The sequence below is a fragment of the Corythoichthys intestinalis genome, chromosome 15, assembly GCF_030265065.1.
Source record: "Corythoichthys intestinalis isolate RoL2023-P3 chromosome 15, ASM3026506v1, whole genome shotgun sequence".
NCBI classification, from domain to species: Eukaryota; Metazoa; Chordata; class Actinopteri; order Syngnathiformes; family Syngnathidae; genus Corythoichthys; species Corythoichthys intestinalis.
Window position 1 is genome coordinate 23,754,126 of NC_080409.1, and position 23,044 is coordinate 23,777,169.

At 38.2% G+C, this 23,044-nt stretch overlaps 1 protein-coding gene across 8 annotated transcripts in view; it reads left to right on the forward strand.

The window, feature by feature from the left end:
* alk (ALK receptor tyrosine kinase) overlaps positions 1-23,044 on the forward strand; it is a 507,671-nt gene that overhangs the window by 230,123 nt on the left and 254,504 nt on the right. For all 8 annotated transcript variants that reach the window (XM_057858937.1, XM_057858935.1, XM_057858936.1 and 5 more), the window contains one exon: positions 21,824-22,028. In XM_057858937.1, coding sequence (XP_057714920.1) covers positions 21,824-22,028 — 205 coding nt within the window. The remainder of the gene's footprint in view (positions 1-21,823; positions 22,029-23,044) is intronic.

A 23,044-nucleotide genomic window follows, 5' to 3' on the forward strand; every position in this document is an offset into this window, starting at 1 on the left:
AGTCAGACAAGTTGAAAAATAGTTTCAACTTTTTCGGGGAGACATCACGAGGTACATCGGTACCAGGATTTTCTGTATTCAGGCGGATTTTGTCAAGATTGATCCTAAACATTACCTAAAGTGCGGGGCACCAAGCCACACCAAAGCCTTTAAAATGCAGGATATAAATTAAAGATGCACCGATACCTATAAAAGTATTGGCAGGGGGGCCGATCCGGCCCGAAATCTGTATCGTACCAAAAAAACAGTGTGTCGATACCATTTACAGTGGGGAAAATAAGTATTTAGTCAACCACCAATTGTGCAAGTTCTCCTACTTGAAAAGATTAGAGAGGCCTGTAATTGTCAACAAAACCTCAACCATGAGAGACAGAATGTCGAAGGAAAAAAAAAAAAAAAAAAAAAAAAAAAAAAAAAAAAAAAAAAAAAAACAGAAAATCACATTTTTTCATTTTTAAAGAATTTATTTCCAAATTAGAGTGGAAAATAAGTATTTGGTCACCTACAAACAAGCAAGATTTCTGGCTGTCAAAGAGGTCTAACTTCTTCTAATGAGGACCTGTCGAAGGACACCAGAGACAAAATTGTAGACCTGCTCCAGGTTTCCCTCTCCTGGGAAAACTGAATCTGCAATAGGTAAAACGCTTGGTGTAAAGAAATCAACTGTGGGAGCAATTATTAGAAAATGGAAGACATACAAGACCACTGATAATCTCCCTCGATCTGGGGCTCCATGCAAATTCTCACCCCGTGGCATCAAAATGATAACAAGAACGGTGAGCAAAAATCCCAGAACCACACGGGGGGACCTAGTGAATGACCTACAGAGAGCTGGGACCACAGTAGCAAAGGCTACTATCAGTAACACAATGCGCCACCAGGGACTCAAATCCTGCACTGCCAGACGTGTCCCCCTGCTGAAGAAAGTACACGTCCAGACCTGTCTGCAGTTCGCTATGGAGCATTTGGATGATCCAGAACAGGACTGAGAGAATGTGTTAAGGTCAGATGAAACCAAAATATAACTTTTTGGTAGAAACACGGGTTCTCGTGTTTGGAGGAGAAAGAATACTGAATTGCATCCGAAGAACACCATGCCCACTGTGAAGCATGAGGGTGGAAACATGCTTTGGGGCTTTTTTTCTGCAAAGGAACCAGGACGACTGATCTGTGTAAAGGAAAGAATGAATGGGGCCATGTATCGAGAGATTTTGAGTGAAAATCTCCTTCCATTAGCAAGGGCATTGAAGATGAGACGTGGCTGGGTCTTTCAGCATGACAATGATCCCAAACACACAGCCAGGGCAACAAAGGAGTGGGTTCGTAAGAAGCATTTCAAGGTCCTGGAGTGGCCTAGCCAGTCTCCAGATCTCAACCCCATAGAAAATCTGTGGAGGGAGTTGAAAGTCTGTGTTGCCCAATGACAGCCCCAAAACATCACTGCTCTAGAGGAGATCTGCATGGAGGAATGGGCCAAAATACCGGCAGCAGTGTGTGAAAAGCTTGTGAAGAGTTACAGAAAACGTTTGGCCTCCATTATTGCCAACGAAGGGTACATAACAAAGTATTGAGATGAACTTTTGGTATTGACCAAATACTTATTTTCCACCATGATTTGCAAATAGATTCTTTAAAAATCAAACAATGTGATTTTCTGTTTTTTTTCACATTCTGTCTCTCATTGTTGAGGTTTACCCATGTTGACAATTACAAGCCTCTGTAATATTTTTAAGTGGGAGAACTAACACACTTAGTGGTTGACTAAATACTTATTTGCCCCACTGTACCAGTCCAGTATTATAACCCTTGACCGCAGCCTTTTTTTCTCCTGACGCTCACTACACTCTGTTAATCACTTTGCATGCCAAGCACCTATCGCTGTTGGCCTGTTCCAGACCAATGAGGGCGGGCCTATAGCCGCTTTTAACCAATGCCGGGGCAGCTTTTTCATATGGCGAAAAAACAAACCAGGAGAAATGGCGGCGGTCTGGAAATATTTCAGCATAGAAATCCTGTCGATTACAATTAATGGCGGCATGAAAGATTTGCGGCCTGAAAGTTTTGAGAGGTGGAGTTAAATCCGCCACTTTCAATACCTCAAACCTGATAAAACTTTTGAAGATGAAACGTGAATGAACACAAAGTTTGAGGCTACAATAGCAGCAACTGCTACCAAGTGAAAGTGGATTTGACCTGAGCAACAAAAGGTCAGTATGTAGGCAGTACGTACTACAGTATGTCATTCCAAGGTGAATATTTTGATTTCCAAAAAGAGGTCATAAATAACAGATATTGATAATCCCTGTTTAGTCTTATATTCAAAGTTTATATGGATTGATAAAACGCATACACACACTATGCATGCATGACGCACGCACATAAGCCTTTCGTGTGTGCGTCAGTTTTCCCTGACTCAGCCATATAAGCAATACTAAAATATTGCTTATTGGCGCACAGAGAGAAAACCGGACATGATCAGGCTTATCCTTTTCTTCATTTTTTTTTTTTTTTTTTTTTTTTATGACTGTGGTCAAGCCCGCCTCCTGCGTAGTTCAAGCTAGGCGCTAATGCACAGCTACATCGCTGCCGTCCAGGCTGCCGCTTGCGCTCTTTGCTGATGGAATTGCTTCCATCATCAATTGATTGGAATTCCGATTTAGGAGACTTGGCAGTTCAGATCGCCGCCACATTCTGGACAAATGTGGCCCAGATCGGATTAAAACCACATACGAAAGTAACCCAGATCTGATTTCAAATGGTCCACTTCTATGCGACTTGTCCCGTTCAGACCGGCATGTTAATGCCTCACTTGAGTTGAAAACACATGAAAAAATCGGATTTGTGCATCAAGACCTGCGGTATGAACCTAGCCATAGAGAGACAGGATGCTGTGGTCAATTATTACTGCTAAGACTTTTTCATGAAAGTTGCATTGTTTGGCCTTTGAGAGCGAAAACTCAGGGTTTAAAAAAGTTTATTCATAATTCATTCATTGTATTTTTACTTTATATTATTGTTGGGCTAGTACTGTACATGTTTTAATTTCACGAATTTAGCACTATTTTAGCCTTCCAGAGCCAAAGGTTTATTTAACTAATTTGTCACCCATACCAGTTATGCAATAAAAAGTTGGACTGGATTCACTTTGCATGGATGTATATATATAAATTTCAAACAAAGTGGTATCGGTATCGGCCGAAACTGCACAGCCAGGCATCGGCGCCAAAAAATGGTATCGGTGCAACACTAATAAAAATGTAAAATTATTTTTTGGTTTACTCTAATACTTTTGTCGCAAGTCCCGTTCCTCTCTTCATCTCTATTTTTTTGTCCTCTTTTTATACCCCCACTCCCTTTGCCCGTCACCTCCTGAGAGGCACCCTTTTGGCTTGGTCGAATAAGGAGTCGATCTGCTAAATGTTGTTATTCTATCTCCCTCACCACCAGAGGCCTGCCTTACGATGTTTCTATCGCCGTATCCGGCTAGAGACCTGACAAGTGCGAAACCCCAACTTGCTTAGCTCATGGTCTGTGTGAGCTGTTTTTCTTATTTTTTATTTCAATGTGACTTTACCTCTCAGGACCTCCAGCTTTGACAGCCTGTCATCAAATGTGTGTGAATCTGCTAGAGATGGACGGCGAGTGTGTGTAGCAAGTGTTAGGTGTGTAGTGATTGAATGTGTTATTGTGGGAGAAAAATTCTAAGCATTTTGAAGCAAGATTTTAGGGTATTCAAGCTTATTGTATGTAGACTGACAGGAAACTGTACATACTATGCTATAATATTGCTAGTTCGCTTACATTTGGGTGCTGAACTGCAGATGAGTCATACAAATACAATATATTAATGTATATATTCGTTGTGGTTTACCAGTGTGTAATTGTGGATTATATAGAGAAGCACACACAGAAACACACACTCATGTGTGTGTATATATACTGTATATGGCGGAAAACACAGACAAGACTGAAAAAGCAATTTCTGCTCTTGCAATCCTCTTTAAAATAAACTGCTGTATTTTAAGCCGAAAGAACTGTTGTGTTTGATAGAACATTATGTCTGTATGGTGCCATACCAGATTCATGGCGCATTAAGTCCCCGAACTATTTTTAATTAGCCCTTATTACCCCGGAAACCCCCGTTTACAGACGTCGCGGAACCGCTTTTGTTTCAACCCAGCCATAAAAAATAAGGTAAGTAATTATATTTATTAATCAAAATGTCATTTTTAGCTTAGAATCATGAATTGATGTCAAATATTTCGTTTAAAAAAAAGAAAACGACTTTAAAAAAATTATTCACTAGCATATTTTAAACTTTTAAACAAATGACGTCACAATGAAAAAATGGCATCTGTAAAAAAGTCACAGATATCTACCTCATAACTATCGATTAATTGTATTTTTTTGTTACTGTCACAGTTTCCCCAATATGTTAGATGATAAATAATCGATCCAAACAAAGAAAAATTGGGGAAAAAAAATGTTTAAAAGGGTAATTATATGAAAAATAACATCTCGACCACTCTTTGATGTCTGCGATTTCTGCATCATGACCCTTGATATATTACCCTGTTTCACGCATAAAATCTCCCAAAAATCCACTCGGCACTCGATGATACATGCTACATGGAGATTTGGTTCGAAACAAAGTACGCTATAATATCTCGTTAAAATCATGGCGTCTTTAATTCTGCTCTCGCGTGCTCTCACCTCCAGTTAGGGTTTTGCTGTTTAATATATATATATATATTTGTTTTTTTTTTTTTTTGTTAAATGCCGTCCTGTTCAAATTTTTTCTTCCCTCAGAAAATAGAGATTTTAAGCTTTCCAAAGATGTATCACACATGCATGTAGGACAATTTTGAAATTTGTTCAAATTGGGGGTCTCAGAGCAGAACTTCATGTCAACTGAGTGTTTTCCGCCATATATATATGTGTATAGGGCAGGGGTCGCGTTAACCGAATATTTTCTGTCGTTGACCGTTTTTTTTAAAACGGTGACGGAAAAAACTGAAGTCCATCTGACATTTTGACAGGTTGCAATTCACACCCCAGACCACAGGGTGGCGAGTGAGCATATTAATTAGCTATCGTCTCTCTTGATGCATGACGTCGTTGGCCTTACTCGGAAAAATGTCAAGGCAACTGAGTGTCCGAAGTTTCTTGAAAAAGCCCCAAAACGACGTTGTTGATAAAACAGGTGAAAAAAGAGGGACTGATGCAGTGGAGGATGAACGATGACAACGAATCAAGTGAATCGCCGGTTCACTCCTCACTGTGGCGAGCAGTTGAAAACGCCGCCAATTACCAAGAAGGGCAGAATTGGTAACGAGGTGAAAGCGGCATAAAGCCAAAAAAGCGGACCAGACTAGCCAGAGCCTGAAATTATTTCAAGGAAAATATGGAGAGTGCCACCACTGTGTGTACTCTTTTTGCTAAACTGAGCTCGCATACCACGGTAGCACGTCGGCTATGAACGAACACTTGACGCGCCGTCACCCAGGTGTATTTCGGAAGACAACAGGAAACAACAAGCTAGCGGATTGTAAGTCCATACAACTTTCAAACGATTTTTAAAAAATTGAAGTTTCCTTTATGTGCGTCGTATCAACGTGCATTTTTATTTAATAATAATAATAATAATAATATATATATTGTCATTATTATTATTATTAAATGTATTAGGATCATGGAAGGTCACACTTGGGGGGGGATATATATATATATATATATATATATATATATATATATATATATATATATATATATATATATATATATATATATATCCTGTATATACATAATATAATAAAAATATATATGGAAACACAGCACTGGCCTGCTTACTGTAATCCATGACTGCACTAATGTTAGTTACTTTATATTATAAAGTATTATTGTATTATTGTGTATATACATATAGTGACTGCATCAAGATATAGTCATTTTAAAAATTTAAGTGACGGGTAAAAATAGATTATGACCGGATTTTTATGACCCTGTCAGTCAAAATGACAGACAACGAAAAAGTCTAGCGCAACCTCTGGACTATAGGGTGTCCCAAAATTATGTATACACCCTTTTGCAGCTGATAACATGACATGTTCACACTTGAACTGCATTTTCCATACTTCCAGTAGCATTTGAAAATAAATTTTATTTCTCCAAAGTTTAGTCTGGCTGCCATGACTAATTCAATGAGTTTAATCTACAAAGATATCCATTGACAATTTGGTTACCAACTGCTTCAGAGTGTATACATTTTTGGGACATGGGTTATATATACAGTGCTGCTCAAAAGTTTGTGAACCCCCTCAACATTTTGGAATTTTCTATTATTTCAACCTGATTTCCTAATCAATCAATTCAGTAGTTTTTTTTTGTTTTTTTTTTAACAGTTGTGTTGTCGAGACTAAATTAAAAAGAGTTTTCATCAACTGATGTAGGTGCAAAATTGAACTGTTTGGTCACAACCAAAACCGCCATGTCTGGCGAAAAGTCAACACTGCATACCACCAAAAGAACCTTCTCCCAACAGTGAAGCATGGAGGTGGGAATGTCAAGATCTGGGCTTGCTTTTCATCCTCAGGACCTGGACAACTCCACATAGTCCAGGGAATCATGAATTCTGAGGAATATTGTCAAATCCTAGAACATAACCTGACGCCATCTGTTTTGAAGTTAAAGCTTGGCAGAAGGTGGATCATGCAACATGATAATGATCCAAAGCATTCCAGCAATACAACCAAGGAATGGCTGAAAAAGAAGAAGATTCGTGTTCTGGACTGGCCCAGTCAAAGTCCTGACCTAAATCCCATTGAAATGCTGTGGCGGGACCTGAAGCGAGCAGTTCATGCCAGATGCCCATCAAACCTCTCTCAACTGACTGCGTTCTGCAAGGAAGAATGGGCAAAAATCCCCCAAAGTAGATGTGAGAGGCTGATTAGTCACTACAGAAACCGTTTGGTTGAGGTAATCTCTGCAAAAGGAGGCGCAATATCCTATTAACTGAAGGGGTTCACATACTTTTGCACACATGATATCTGAGTTTTTCTTAAATCAACCACTTTTGTTAAATAAAGAATGACAATATAACTATTTCTTTTGTTTCAGTCCATTATTTGGAATGTCAGTATTGTGGATTTGGGTATAACTTAACATTTAATAAGGTTATTTTAGTTTTTTTTACAAAAAATCTGACCATCGCTGTGGGGTTCACAAACTTTCGAGCAGCACTGTATATATATATATATATATATATATATATATATATATATATATATATATATATATATATATATATATATATATATATATATATATATATATATATATTGTGTGTGTGTGTGTGTATGAAATACTGAACTTTTTCACAACAATTTGAGATAAAGCTGTATGTTTTGTTTTGAGCATGCCATCCATGAACCAGAGTCCACATAAAGTCAGAAATAGTGTTTTCTGACATTAAATCTTTGCTGTTATAATCTCATGTTTAATCTCAATGTGCTAACTGACCTTTGACCGCTTTGCAACTCTACGTATCTGAAAAGCTTTGAGATCAAGCATGTTCTCCATTTCTCCTTCCAATACTGTTTGGGTTTGGTTAAATTGGGGTAAGTAAAACATGGAGGCTTGTGTTCATTTATGAGTGTTAGTGCAAGCCTCAAGAGCGCACACACAGCATGACATCTTGTGTATTGATGTAAGGGAGAGACGGTTGTCCGTAGCACAGCTTGATGCCTGCTATCGGCTAATAAACAGATGGACTTGTTGGGCATGGCTGAGCACACATGCACTTGATTTCAATCCTAGACTGTTGCAAGTACTAAATTATCACTGACGTTCTCAGTACCAGCAAGTGGCAACTTTTGTCTGCATGTCATTAAAAGTCTCACACCAGACTTTCAGCATGACTGAACAGCTCCAGAGCTAAGTGGGTAAACATTGGCAGTCAGTTGATGGTGGAAACGATTGCCAAAAAGATTTATTATTATTTTGAATAGGCACATTCAAAGTGTCAAGAAGCTACACTAATGATGCACCTGATTGAGAAACCTGGGGCTCCATTTTAATTTTGTTTAATGTTTGTTGGCTTAACTTAAAGTGCGTATGATAGGATAAAAAAAGTCTTAAATTGTATTAATTAGAATCACATTTTGAGACGATTTGAGTATATAGGCTACAACAATTTGGCAAAGCGCAGATGACGAGAAATTAGTTGTTTAATTTGCCCTTTAGCCACGCCTACCATTATAAGGCTCTAGCATCCCCAACAGGAGGATGCCTTCGGCAGGGTCATGGTTTCATCTGATTTACAATTCAGCCCATTGAGGGGGAATTATTTAAAACGAGGAAATGCCACGATGAGAGACGCAAAGTGTCATTGTTTCAGTCTCTCTACTCCAGTATTTTTAAAGGATATTCTTTTTATCGAAGTATTTGTCCCCAATTGCTAAATAAATGGCATGGTCATGACAAATAACAGTCTTGTGCTAGATGGAATAGCAAAAATTAAAAAATGCATTTATTCAGTACGACACGGCAAAATTACTTCATAATGGTCAAAACCGTCCACTTCTTGCACCTCCCAAACAATATTTTATGCCACTGGAGTTTTTGTCATTTCCCTGCCCCGGCTTGGAGAGCGTAAACAAACCAGGAGGCATGACAGCTAGCCGACATGCTAACCTGAACCGAGTGATGTTTCAGTCTTATTCTCGGCTTTTGGTGCCAAAAATCACACAAAACTACCCAGGATCATATCACATGGCGGCGGGGTTGTCGAGTGTCTTCGCCGATCGGCAACTCGCCCAGCGGCAAGCAAGTTACAGCTCGTCGGACTCGTTCCGCCTGCTGCGGGCAAGAGAGCTAGTTTGCCGGGGAAGCAGCTGCAGAATGACCGTCGGACAAACCGGCCGACGTCGGAGGAGCTCAGAGCTGCCACAATGTCAACACGAATATGGCGTAAAATAATGCTTTACTACTTTACACTTTACTATACTTTACACGGCGAAGGAAGTCGTAAACAATGTGAGAGCAGCGTGCAGTTGTTGTGCAGCTAACATGGTACGATGTGTCTGAGAAGAGCTTTTCTACATGTCCGTCCATGATCAAACGTAAGTAAATATTCCTTTATTTAAAGAAAGTTTGTAATGTTTACTTTGAAAGTGCTGCATTCGCGGCCATTTTTAAACAGTAAGTTGCAATTTATGATGGGGTGAAAATTTGATAGAACATCGGGCACACGAACAGGTAATAAGCCGAGTATAGCGCTCTCCCTGCGGTGGGGGTGTGTGACAAGCCGCCGGTCGACGGCCGAGTGTCATTCTTGCTGGACAAGGAGCATGTGAGCCACAAAATGCAAGCCATCTTCGTATTAAAGCATGTGCCATCATCCCTGAATTTGACGTAATACAAAACACGATGTTTACTCACTTCCTCGTAGGTCCAATGGTCCCCCAGTTGTCACACACTTGTTTTGGCCAATCTCGGGGTGAACAGGAACTTTCTGAAACCCAAAAAGGCTTGCACACCTCTCCGTGCTGCAGCTACAAAAGCCTGCAGCTGTTTGGCTGGCGTGATGCGAAAAATAAACAAAATGTTCCGCAAAATCAGCTGAATCCACAGTCCATCTGCATGCTATAAAGCAATGTTGTATTGTGAGATGCTGACCTGGGTGACGTCACATTCGCATTCGTCCTAAACCCGAGACTGGAGCCGGAAGTAACTCATTTTCATGGCGCGGGATTCAAAAATTATATCCAAAACGATCGCTTCCACACACATCCAAGCGGTCCATTTCATTCAGGAGCATGAAACACCGCGTGAAATATGAAATAAACATGCTTTTTATTGTCATGCGCACTTTGATGTATGAGATTTGCGGGCAGCAATATTTTACTTACCTGAAGAGAAAAGGGAGGCTGCAGTCATTGTCCTCATGCTTTGATCATCTTACTGCTATTGTCAGATCAACATGCGAGCTTCCTGAGTGTCTAGTGAATGGAGTTGCACTGACGTCACGAAATAAGAAGTTGGTAAAGAAGCACCAATTGCAAGCGCCGAAATGTTTGTTATAATTCAGTCTGGTTACCAACAGGTCTGTTTGAACTGGTACCTAATTGCTTCCAAGTTTAGCCACCCATCCCTATCTAAGACCCTACAAATGATCAACAAAAAAAAAACACAATCACTCATTTCCTGACCATTTTCGTAAATATCCACACAAGGATTAAAGGTATTATTATAAATATGAAAATCCCGTTTTGTTCATTTCGTATCCGTTGCAGTAAATGTACATCATTATGAGGTGGCACAGTGGATGAATGGTTATGAATGCAAAGATTACATATTACTAATGATCAATTCTAACATAGCGTGGCAATCAAATATACTGGCCTCTGATCGGCCTACTGTCTATGTTTGTTCATACAGCCCACAGCTCTAAAAGTGCCCAATATGTTGTTGTTGTTCATTTGTAGTTTTTTTTTTCTGATTTTGTTTGTTTGTTTTAGCTTTATCCATGAAAAATAGCTTCTAGGCTTCTTCTTGAAAGCAGTATTTAGATTATCCATGCACACCAGTCCAGGCAAGAGGCTTTGGTATGGGGTGAAAATGTGCACCCTTTCCCAGTTGAGTGTAATCCATCAACTCCTTTACAAGCTGAGAGGCCTCGCTCTGGCTGGTGGTTGCTCAATTCACATTCGGTCCTGAGATAGTCCTCCAAAACAATAACTAACGCTAATATACTAGACAAACTCAGTGGAACAAAATGAGACAGTCCAGTATACTTGAGGATCATTTTGTTCCACTGAGTTTGTCTGAGACAGTCAGGAAATTAGAATATTGTGTATTCTAATTTCCTGAGACAGTCCTGTATATATACACTGGACTGTCTCAAAAAATTAGAATATTGTGTATTCTAATTTTCTGAGACAGTCCAGTAAACTGTTGTGCGCATTTTCAAAAACAAACACTTGATTTTTGGGAGAAAATAATCAAACATCAAGATAAAACCGACTAATGATACTGTATTTGTTAGCATTACCTTTTCACTCAGCATATTTTTGTTTTAAATAAAAAATGCTATCAGGAGGAAAATAATGTTGAAGATCTGTAATCAATTGCGCTTACCTCCATAATTCATAATAAAATAATATCTCTACTTTAAGAAATTCAGAAACTATTGTGATGTCCATGAATGGTGTTCAAGAAGCGGGTTTATCTACCATTCTACAGAGTCTATGGATGGTAGTTTAGCTGGGTGTAGATATCGTTTGCCAAGAGGCGTGAACATTGGGGGTCTTTTGTCCGCTCTGAGGACCTACTAATTATGTATTAATTCCTTTTTGTCTCGGCTTCAAAGGAACTTTGTGCCCTAGTTGCAGTACGTTGGCGCTTGAGCTGACTTGCTATGTAATATCAAGTCACTTATAAAACAAAAGAGCCAAGTCAAATTATGAGTAAATCGGTTTTTGAATTTGAATCATGTTTTCTATAGGGTTATGGTTCAGCAGCTTAAAGAAGAAAAATGGCTACTACCCTACTTCAGGATTTTATTTGATCTTGGGGTTCGCTTTCAAAAAGATGGTTGAGATTGACCAAACTTTGCAGCAGAATGTATAACTTTACACATGAGGTCAAACACATTTTTTGTCATTATACTGTCTTAAGGAACATGCAGAAATAGCATTGTTTGCAAAATCATAGTAGTTATATTCTTAGCCTGTGTTCGATTGAGCCCCTTGTTTTCCCTTATGAAACACAAATACTGTATAATGTAGTGTGTATGCAATACAATATTATTTTCCCATCTCTGTGGTTTAGTATTTAGATTTTCCAACCGGCCTATTTCACAACTTTTTGGGTGAGGTGCTCCTCTGCCAGGAGAAGTGACTTCCGGTCGAGCATTCAAAACATCATTCATACAAGGTTATTATTAAATGTGGACTTTAAGTGATTTGTAATATTTATGCATGATGAGGGTATCTGATGGCACCACAAAGTGTATTCAAGTATCAAATTAAATATGAGCAAGTATCAGATGTATATGGCGAAAAACACTCAGGTGACTTGAAGTTCCACTCTGAGACCCCCGATTTGGCCTTTCAAAGTTGTGTGAGATGCGTGTGTGATACATCATTGGAAAGCTTAAAATCTCTATTTTCTGGGAGAAGAAAATTTTTGAACGGGAGGGCTTTTTTTTTTCTTTTCTTTTTTTTTTAATGGTTTTTAAACAGCAAAACCCCATCTGGAGATGAAAGCACGCGAGAGCAGAATTACAGACGCCATGACTTTAACGAGATATTATCGCATACTTACCTTGTTCGATCCAAAAACTCCATGTAGCATGTATCACCGAGTATCAAGACACAGCTGTGAATGGCCACAGCTAGATTTCTGGGAGATTTTATGGGTGAAAAGGGTAATATAACAAGGGTCGCGATGCAGAAATCTCAGACATCAAGGAGTGGTCGAGATTTTCTTTTTCAAATATTTACCCTTTTAAAGTTTTTTTTTTTTTTTTTTCATTTTTTGTTGTTTAAATTGATTATTTATCATCTAACATATCGGAGAAAATGCGACAGCAAAAAAAAAAATAATAATACAATTAAGCGATAGTTATGAGGTAAATATCTGTGACTTTTTTACAGACGCCATTTTTTTCATTGTGACATAATTTGTTTAAAAGTTTAAAATATGTGAGTGAAAAAATGTTTAAAGTCGATTTTTTTTTTTTTTTTTAACGACATGAGACGACGACAGACATTTTGAATAAAAAATATAATTAATTACCTTCGTTTTATGGCTGGGTTGAAACAAAAGTGGTTGCGTGATATCTGTAAACGGGGGTTTTCAGGGTAAAATGGAAAAATTAAAAATAGTTTGGGGGCTTAATACGCCATGAATCTGCTATGGCAGCATATAGACATGTTGTTCTATCAAACACAACAGTTGTTTTGGCTTAAAATACAGTGAGGCAAATAAGTATTTAGTCAACCACTAATTGTGCAAGTTCTCCCACTTGAAAATATTAGAGAGGAGAGGCCTGTAATTGTCAACATGGGTAAACCTCAACCATGAGAGACAGAATGTGAAAAAAAAAAAAAACAGAAAATCACATTGTTTGACTTTTAAAGAATTTATTTGCAAATCACGGTGGAAAATAAGTATTTGGTCAATACCAAAAGTTCATCTCAATACTTTGTTATGTACCCTTCGTTGGCAATAACGGAGCCCAAACGTTTTCTGTAACTCTTCACAATCTTTTCACACACTGTTGCTGGTATTTTGACCCATTCTTCCTTGCAGATCTCCTCTAGAGCAGTGATGTTTTGGGGCTGTCGTTGGGCAACACGGACTTTCAACTCCCTTCAAAGATTTTCTATGGGGTTGAGATCTGAAGACTGGCTAGGCCACTTAAGGACCTTGAAATGCTTCTTACGAAGCCACTCCTTTGTTGCCGTGGCTGTGTGTTTGGGATCATTGTCATGCTGAAAGACCCAGCCACATCTCATCTTCCATGCCCTTGCTGATGGAAGGAGATTTTCACTCAAAATCTCTCGATGCATGGCCCCATTCATTCTTTCCTTTACACAGATCAGTCGTCCTGGTCCCTATGCAGAAAAACAGCCCCAAAGCATGATGTTTCCACCCCCATGCTTCACAGTGGGTATGGTGCAATTCAGTATTCTTTTTCCTTCAAACACGGGAACCTGTGTTTCTACCAAAAAGTTATTTTTTGGTTTCATCTGACCATAACACATTCTCCCAGTCCTCTTCTGGATCATCCAAATGCTCTCTAGCGAACCGCAGACAGGCCTGGACGTGTACTTTCTTCAGCAGGGGGACATGTCTGGCAGTGCAGGATTTAAGTCTGTGGCGGCGCATTGTGTTACTGATAGTAGCCTTTGCTACTGTGGTCCCAGCTCTCTGTAGGTCATTCACTAGGTCCCCCCGTGTGGTTCTGGGATTTTTGCTCACCGTTCTAGTTATCATTTTGACGCCACGGGGTGAGGAGGGAGTTGAAAGTCCGTGTTGCCCAACAACAGCCCCAAAACATCACTGCTCTAGAGGAGATCTGCATGGAGGAATAGGCCAAAATACCAGCAACAGTGTGTGAAAAGCTTATGAAGAGTTACAGAAAACTCCGTTGGCTCCGTTATTGCCAACAAAGGGTACATAACAAAGTATTGAGATGAACTTTTGATATTGACCAAATACTTATTTTCCACCATGATTTGCAAATAAATTCTTTAAAAATCAAACAAGCAAACAAGTCTCTCATGGTTGAGATTTACCCATGTTGACAATTACAGCCCTCTCTAATATTTTCAAGTGGGAGAACTTGCACAATTAGTGCTTGACTAAATACTTATTTACCCCACTGTACAGCAGTTTGTTTTAAAGAGGAGTGCAAGAGCAGAATCTGCTTTTTCAGTCTTGTCTGTGTTTTCTGCCATAAACATTTCAGATAGCTACATCCCAAAGGACTGCACTATATTTGACTGCATTGTGTGTGTTCATATAAAAAGAAGAAAGTTTAGACAAAAGCAACGACTATAGAGAGAGACTGGACATTACGCTGGCCTAGTATATCGCTTTGAAGCTTTTTTTACCGCTCAGGGTACTGCCCTCACAGCTGCCATGTATTTTTTTCTTGGCAGTCACCCATAGTTGGGGTATTCGAGCAATACACATTCTCTATGTCAGTATATGGATGGGAAAACGAAAGTACCAACTGTGTAAAGATTCCAAGAGATCCTGAAAACGTATGTGGCCCCCACCTGCTTATTATTCAGATTTTTGGGGAGAGATAGATCAAGACTTAACGATTCTGGTTCAAAGAAATACCCCTATATAGTTGTCATGAAGAAATTATGTAACCATACAGTCTAAATTCCAAGTCTGCATCAGGCTCCCGAACATCTACAACACAGGAGGTTGGGCCTCGGGCAAGACTAACAACAATACGGTGTGCTGGTATAAAATACACTGGCTGTGCCACTGATTTAGGCGCAGCAGTGTGAGTATGGATCGGTTTGTCAATCTAGTCAGTGAACCTTTGAATAATGCTATCTATACACTTGCCTGCAGGTTGTATTAGGCATTTGTACCAGTTGTTTACAGTATTTGCTTTTATTATTTTTCTCTTCTACTTCTTATATGATAGTTCATATTGCTTCAAGGTCGTAATTTTCAGTTTTTACATGAATTTACTATCTTTATGCTACAAAACGTGATGAGCAGGTTTTTCTTTGAACACACCAGAAAAGCTGAGAGGTGCTGAATGGATAAAATGTTTCACTTGCGCGTGGCGAGTTATAGAAGGGTTGGGAGGTGCAATGGATGAGTGAAAATCCAGCAGAGTTCATGATAGTTCAATAACAAAAACTCCATGACTGTGCATGACCCAGTGACCTCCCATTGGTGAAGAATGCTGATACTGCTGGTATTTATGTCAGACAAAACTTGTGAGGTAAGGTATTGTATTAATTCAATAATGTTTTAATTAATATGTAACCATATAAATATTATTCATATATAGTACACAGTACATATTCTTTCAATGGAAATGGGATGATTGTGCAGCTATTCCGTTATGCCATTTGTACTGGGTAAGAATATACTTAATAAATGTTTCACATCGGGCGAAAATCCCTTCTGGGCTTAGTTTAAAGCCTTTACATCAAATCTGTGTTTTGTATGTAGGAAACTGTGCTGTCCACACAGCCTCCAGCATTTGGATCATGTAAGCCAAGTGGATATTTTATGTAAGAATCAATGTTAGTATGGGAAAAGGGCCAATGAGGCTTATCCAGCACACTACTATTCAGGGAATAACAAGGACAAAAGAACTGTAAAGTATTAATTATACTAAATCTGAAATATCAAACTAAACGAGATGCAAAACATGTAAATCCCGTATGATCTTTACTATCTACTAGCACTCATCCAAGAAATGAATTAATGAGATCAAATTTGTTATTTCTGTAGCCTTCATGCGGACTTGTGTGTAACTGTTTGTGTTTTTTTTTTTTTTTTTTTTTTTACATTTGTATACTCTGTGTATTGTTTGCAAGTCCTTGACACTCCTTAGGACAATGGATGTAACTCTGGCATGTTTTACATTGATGCTTTGGGCTGACATGTTGATTAATGCACAATGTCCTAATCAAATAAGTAAATGAATTAATGAATAAATAAATGAAATGGACAAAAACTGTTATTTACATAAAACACAGTTTGTATCCTCAGATTTGTGCAACTCACCTTCAGCATCAGTGTATGCCTATCAATTCATTTTCCTTCCAAAGTTAGTTCATGTGACCTGCACACTGCGACAATATTTTCCTCAAATTTGTACACATTATGGGTAAAAATACCTAACAGCCCCAGAGACTAAGCAGTTGTCTATGACAGTATTGGGGTTAGTTACTTCAAAAACAAATATATGACACATTACATATTAGTCTCATAAATTCTAATTCCTTACATTACTCTATACTCACTGAAGAGGGTAATTAGTTATATTACTGGTTTAATCACTCATTACTAGAGCTGGGAATCTTTGGGCACCTAACGATTCGATTATGATTACGATTCAGAGGCTCCGATTCGATTATAAAACGATTATTTATGCACCCCACTCCTTTTTTTTTTTTTTTTTTTTTTTTTTTTTTAATTTGTTTTCTACATTAGTTCCAAAATTGTTCAAAAATCCTCTCAGGCTAAACCAAACTACTATTTCAGTATCAAGTTAACATATAGCAGTAAACAAATATACAAAAATAACAGTAAATAAAAAACTCCAGTCCCCATTCTATATCAGCAGCTTTAAACTACTTTCAATTAATTTAATGTTGTGAATCAACCGTTAAAGTTGTTAAAATTGCTCCTGTTATTCCATAATTTCTCTTTTGTCTACTTTCAACATGTAAAAGTTTTAAAACTATTTTAAAGATAGATTCAAGTCAATATTTTACCGATTTAGGAGTATTTTAGATAAAAAGTTAATTAGGTTCGCTTGGAAGGTTCACAACAACAGCCTTGCAGGGAAGTGTACTGCTTTAAGATGGCGGCCGTTACTAACGCCCGCATCCAGTTTTTTGTAGATGTGCTGGTAACGATACCGAAGCTATATAGCATCTAGTCCTATATAAATGATATCTACCGTAACATAATGTGGCTTGTAGCAGCTTTTCGGCAGCAGTCAGGTATGTCGTTGTTTTTTTTTTATCTCGTGGCATGAGTTGAGCTAGAGCCATGAGTTGAGCATTGGCGTTACCCGACGGGCCGGGTAATGAGAAGCATGATGTATAGCTACTCTCGCTCCGTCCCTAATTGCGTACCGAAGACCGTGCGGTGCGCTGAGTGTGTCGTACTTCTGCTTTACTTGGCATATTTCAATAATCGGAATTTGGATGTTTGTGAATCATTCTCGAATCTTCCACGGACGAATCGCAAATAATCTAAGAATCGGAAATTTTGCACACCTCTACTCATTACTTTTAACTTTTTTTCCCCCCAATATGTTAAATATGACTGTTTTTCCTGTTACTATTTGAAATGCAGTCGTACTCTTGCTACAATACACATTGCATTAAAAAAAATTAGATGCAAGTCGCATTTTGGCGAAGATTTTTTTTACATTTTTTTTATCTGAATTGGCCTGCAGTCTGAACATAGCCAAAGATTGACCTCTTGAACTTTAAATACACATGGACCTTTATGTGCTGTGAAACTATGAATGGCTCATTAAATTTCCTTTACCATTACAGTGGTACCTTTACTTACGAGATTAATTGGTTCTGGAAGTTGTCTCGTAACCTGAAAATTTTGTAAATAGAGATTTGTTTTCCATGTAAATGCCCTAATCCGTTCCAAGCACTACTGACATGCCATATTAAATTTTATAACTGGGATGAAACCGGAATAAAACTGAATCATTACATATACATGTACCTAACCTAACCTAACCTAACCTAACCTAACCTAACCTAACCTAACCTAACCTAACCTAACCTAACCTAACCTAACCTAACCTAACCTAACCTAACCTAACCATACCATTAATACCTTAAATGAAGTAGATAACAGAAAAAAATGCAACGAATAAAAGAAACAAATCTATATCTTATCCTTTCGAGTGAGGCAATGTTCTCTTTCACGAGGTCAATGGTACTTATGGCCTATCCCGGTCTTCGTGACACAAAAACACAAGGAGACCTATGCTCTAATGTGTTACAAATGTACTGCCCACTCTCTGTGGGCTTTTAAAAAAATAAAAGAGAGACAAAACAAAGAAGTGAGACAAAAACACTAGGAGCCTTGTGCTCATTTGGCTGAGAAGTTGACCCGCTATAGCAGGGGTGCCCAAGTCCGGTCCTCGAGAGCCCCTATCCAGCTTATTTTCCATGTCTCCCTCCTTGAACACACCTGAATCAAATGATCAGCTCATCAGCAAGCTCTGCAGGAGCCTGATAATGATCCTGATTATTTGAGTCAGATGTGTTGGAGGAGGGAGAAATGGAAAACAAGCTGGATAGGGGCTGGATATGATCGTCCTTTGGTGTCTTCAAACCGGTAAGACATGCTCGCATTATAGCATTAAGCGGATTTTAAGGGGGGGGGGCAGGCCCCCCTTGGTGGCCGAAAAGTGTCATTGCATTAAATTGACTTTCCCATGTATATAAAAGTTGTAAAGCAATAAAACTGCAAAATGAATGAAATGAACAAAAAATATATATTTTTATAATGGGTCAAAATTACTTTTCGAACAGATCATGTGACTAGCACCTTAGACAGTCATTTGCTCAGCATAAAATTAAAAAATAAATAAATAAATAAAATTAGGGGAGGGCAATTTTATTTTTCAAATGATTTTTTTTCTTTGATTGAAAATACTTTTTTTTTTTTTTTTTTTTTTTTGATGGAAGCAACTTTTTTTGGGATTGAATGATTTAGACGCAAATGTCCTAACCATAAATGGCCCAAACACAAAAAGCTTCAAAGAAAACTTTTTTAATGAAAAATTAAGTGTTCAAATGCAAATTTTTCAATCTCGAATATTTTTTTTCATTCAAAAATGTTTTCTATGATTGAAATGTTTCTTTTTTTAATTGAAGTGATTTTCTTTTTGAAAATATATTTTTTTTGTAGCAACTTATTTTTTAATTGAATCATAAAGACAAAAACGTCCTAGCCAAAATGTAGCCCAAACACATATCAACATGACTTCAATCAAAAAAGTTGTGTCAATCAAAAAAAACCTTCACTCCAATAAAAAAAAAAAATCAATCAAGGAAAAGTAGCTTTCACATGCATTTATTTGAGTTTCACATTTATTTTTGCACTCAAACACATTTTTTTTTTTATTGAAGAGACTTTTATTTATTGAAAATATAAATTTTGATTGAAGCAACTTTTTTTTTTTTTGGATTTAATAATAAAGACACAAATCTACCTCCATGTGGCTCCGCCCAGCAGATACAATTTTTGACTGGGGTAACTACATTGGCACGACACCAGCGGGAGTACTATACTCAATGGAGATGACGATCTTGGCTAAAATTATTGCCTTAGCTGCCTGATTTAGAATTCCCCTCAAGAATGATGGGAAACAAAAAACGCTCATTGCCAACTTATTATTAGAAAAATTCTTGTAAATTAATTTTATTGCTGACACTGTGTTTCGGGGTCATCAACATGTTATGCCCACCCTGCCTCAAAAATTAAACTACGCCTATGATTATAGCCATATTGTCGTTGCTGTTGAGTTGCCGCCGTGCAGAGCGCTGTTGGATATTTGTGTCATATTTAGTGTTGTGAAAAGGGGACGTTAAACCGAGGCTTATTGGCCTTATAGTTTTCTGATCTGTTCATGTGTCATTGCGCTGTCGTCCTGTGGGGATCTGCATGATAACACAAAGGTGCTTTTATTTCCAATACAAGAACTCCCACCACACACTGTCGGTGAAATAGAATGCTGTCTTTGTAGTAGTCTAGTAGTAGTATGTAAACTATCCAGCACGCCTGTGTACTGCCATTGTGTACGCCTTGCATGAAGAAAATGCGCGAGCATGACAAATTTGGACCAAAATGGCTATTTTTTGATGGGAAAAACTAAAATAGATCCTCAGCATCCATGTACATACGTATCTTTTACAGTATTGTATAGTAGTTTTGCAATAGGCAATATTGTCCCGTTTAAACGTGTCGTAACCTGAAAATCGTGTTTGTAAATGGTTTTATACTTGTTTAGCGCTTTTCCACCTTTCAAGGCCCTCAAAGCACTTTACACTACACGCCTACTGTACTCCACCTACTGGTGACACAGCACCAGGAGCTACATGAGGTTCAGTATCTTGCTCAAGGATATGTAGACGAGTACATCAGGGCAGGGAACTGAACCCACAACCTCTGGGTTGGGGGACAACTACTTTACCACTGAGCCACGCCACCCCAGTAGAGATGTTCATAAGTAGAGGTACCACTGCACTAGAGTAACTGGAGAAGTTGTAAAGGTAATTTGAGGAGACAGTGAATATACTTTGAAGAGTTTGACACTGTCGTTGATATTACTATGCCTTCGTACTCCAAACGTTCAAGTGTGCATGCCTTGGGAGATGAGGGTTCTTTTTAAATGTGGACCATGTTATGGAGCTGGATAGCAATGTACTGAAGCAGAACTGATTTTGTCAGATACTCTCAATTAACGCCAGATTTTCTATTCAGCTTGCAGATTCTACACAGTAATTAGGCTGCCAGTAATGCAGTATGTGATTGCACTGTTATCACCATTATCTATGATTGCTTGCAAATGTAGCAAGGTAAACCTAATAAGACCTGATAAGAAATTTAATATAATTGAGATTGAAAAATTGAATATGGGTACCAGTTGCAAAACACTCAGTTATATTTTGTGATAATATAGCAGTAGGAAATATAATTTGCAAGATTTAGTTGAGCAACTTGCATGGTCCTTTCATATCCTTTCTCATCCAGCACAACATATGAATTGCATATTGCCAAAACTAATGGGAAAGGGCGGTTTAAGTGCAGCTGTTGATATACACAAGGAGACATGAGTGACCCAGTTTGAGAAGTATGCGTTAACAAACTCTGATCCTCAGGAAACTGGTATTGCTTTTATGTAAAAGAGAGACTTGTTTGTAAACTAATGGGAATGAAAAGAAATAGCAGCTCAACATTGTTGAAATAAAATAAGATCTACTTTCAAAGCACATCAAATGATTTTCAATACAAGTACACAATAATCGACTATGCCACGGCATATTTATATTAAATGGCTCTTAAGCATCATGAAATTTGTTAATTCAGTCAGATTGGGTTTTGCAAGATTAACATCAATTTATCAAGAGTTTCCTAACGAGGTGCATGAAACATTCTTCTCAAGTTAAAACTCTGTGCTCCTCCACATGCAATAACGTCCCGCTCTAGTGAGCAGAGTTGGTTTGGACAGTGAAATGAAACTTTATATCAATGCAAAAAAATATATATATCTAGATAGATATATTGCTTCGCTCCCCTCCCCCTCGATCTCTTTTGTTATTCTTTAATTTCTCAATGCATAATTAATTGCTACAATTCACCATTTCCTCTAAAGTAGTTTAGGTCAAGAAGTGTTAGCTCAATAGTTGTGCTCTTGATTATTAGTCGTGAATATGTTCACAATCTCTTGCAAACTTCAATTCTATATTCAATCTTATGAATAAGACAATTGTGTCTGTTTCTGTAATTGAAGGATTTTTTGTGCTTTCTTGATTTTGCGCTTAGTGCTGTTTTTCCTTGTCCATAGGTCAGTTCTTTTGGGTGAACGGTACCTCCTTTGGGGGGCCCTGGGTGCTGAGTCCTTGGTTGCGGAGTGGACCAAATCCTTGCAGCATCGACATGGCCCTGTATTTGAATCCCAAGCAAAGTGGACAATACACCATATGGCTCATTGAGCGGGATAAGACACAACTTGCTCTCTTCTCAACTGACACACTACCTCAGATCACAGGGTAAGTACTGGTTTTGAGTTGTTGTGAAGGCTAAATCAGATCTTTGAAATGAATCATGGATAGGCCCAGCTTCTAAATTCTAAATTAAAACAGCATGGGACTTAGTTATAATGAGTCTTTTACATCATGATGGGCTGGATCTTAGATTTAAGCAGTTTTCCTGAATGTGCACCTTTATATTTTAATTGAACATAGATTTAGTGCTGTATGTTTGCTTTGTTCTTTTACTTTCTTAAGGTCAGCTCCATTATTTTTTCTTGTGAGGGCTTAGTTATGCATTTATTGTTGAGCACAAGTCTTCCACAAAGGCATGGATGCTTGCTTATTTGTGTCTTGTTCATGACTACATCAGTCTGAGTAGTCCCTGGTGTCCTCCTCTAGTTCCTGTAGGTGTTCTTAGGCGGCCTTCATCCCAGTCTAGTCACGAGTCAGTCACAGAATGAATTCAAATTTGGCACAGACTGCAAATCAAGCCAATGCCTGCTATGTGACATTATTTTTTAGATCAGACAAGAACTTAATTTAGATGCATTTGAAACTCTTCTTAGTATGTGTGTTGGCAATATTTCCAGACAAGACTAATATAATTATTATTATTATTATTATTTGTTTTTTTGGGGGGGGGGTTTGTTGTTGTTTTGGATACATTGTGAATCACAGTCTAAAGAACTAATGGAAAGGTTGATAAATGCATTTTTGATGCTGCTAGTTCTCATTTTGATCAGCAAACTACAGTGTATTCCAGCTGATTTCAGGTGACAGCCCAATCAGTCAGTGCACATATAGACAGAGAAGCATGGTTTGGGATGTACGGTACACGTATGCACACGCAAACACACACAAACACGCACACACACGCATGAGGTGAACATGCAACTTCAAGGTCTTCCAACTGATTGAATCCCCGATCTGCCTGTGAGACATACCTACATGCTACAGTAAACCATGAAAATGCATGACTCAAGCGCACCTCTTATTTTTTTTTTTTTTAAGCTTGGTTGCTGGTGCCATCTTGA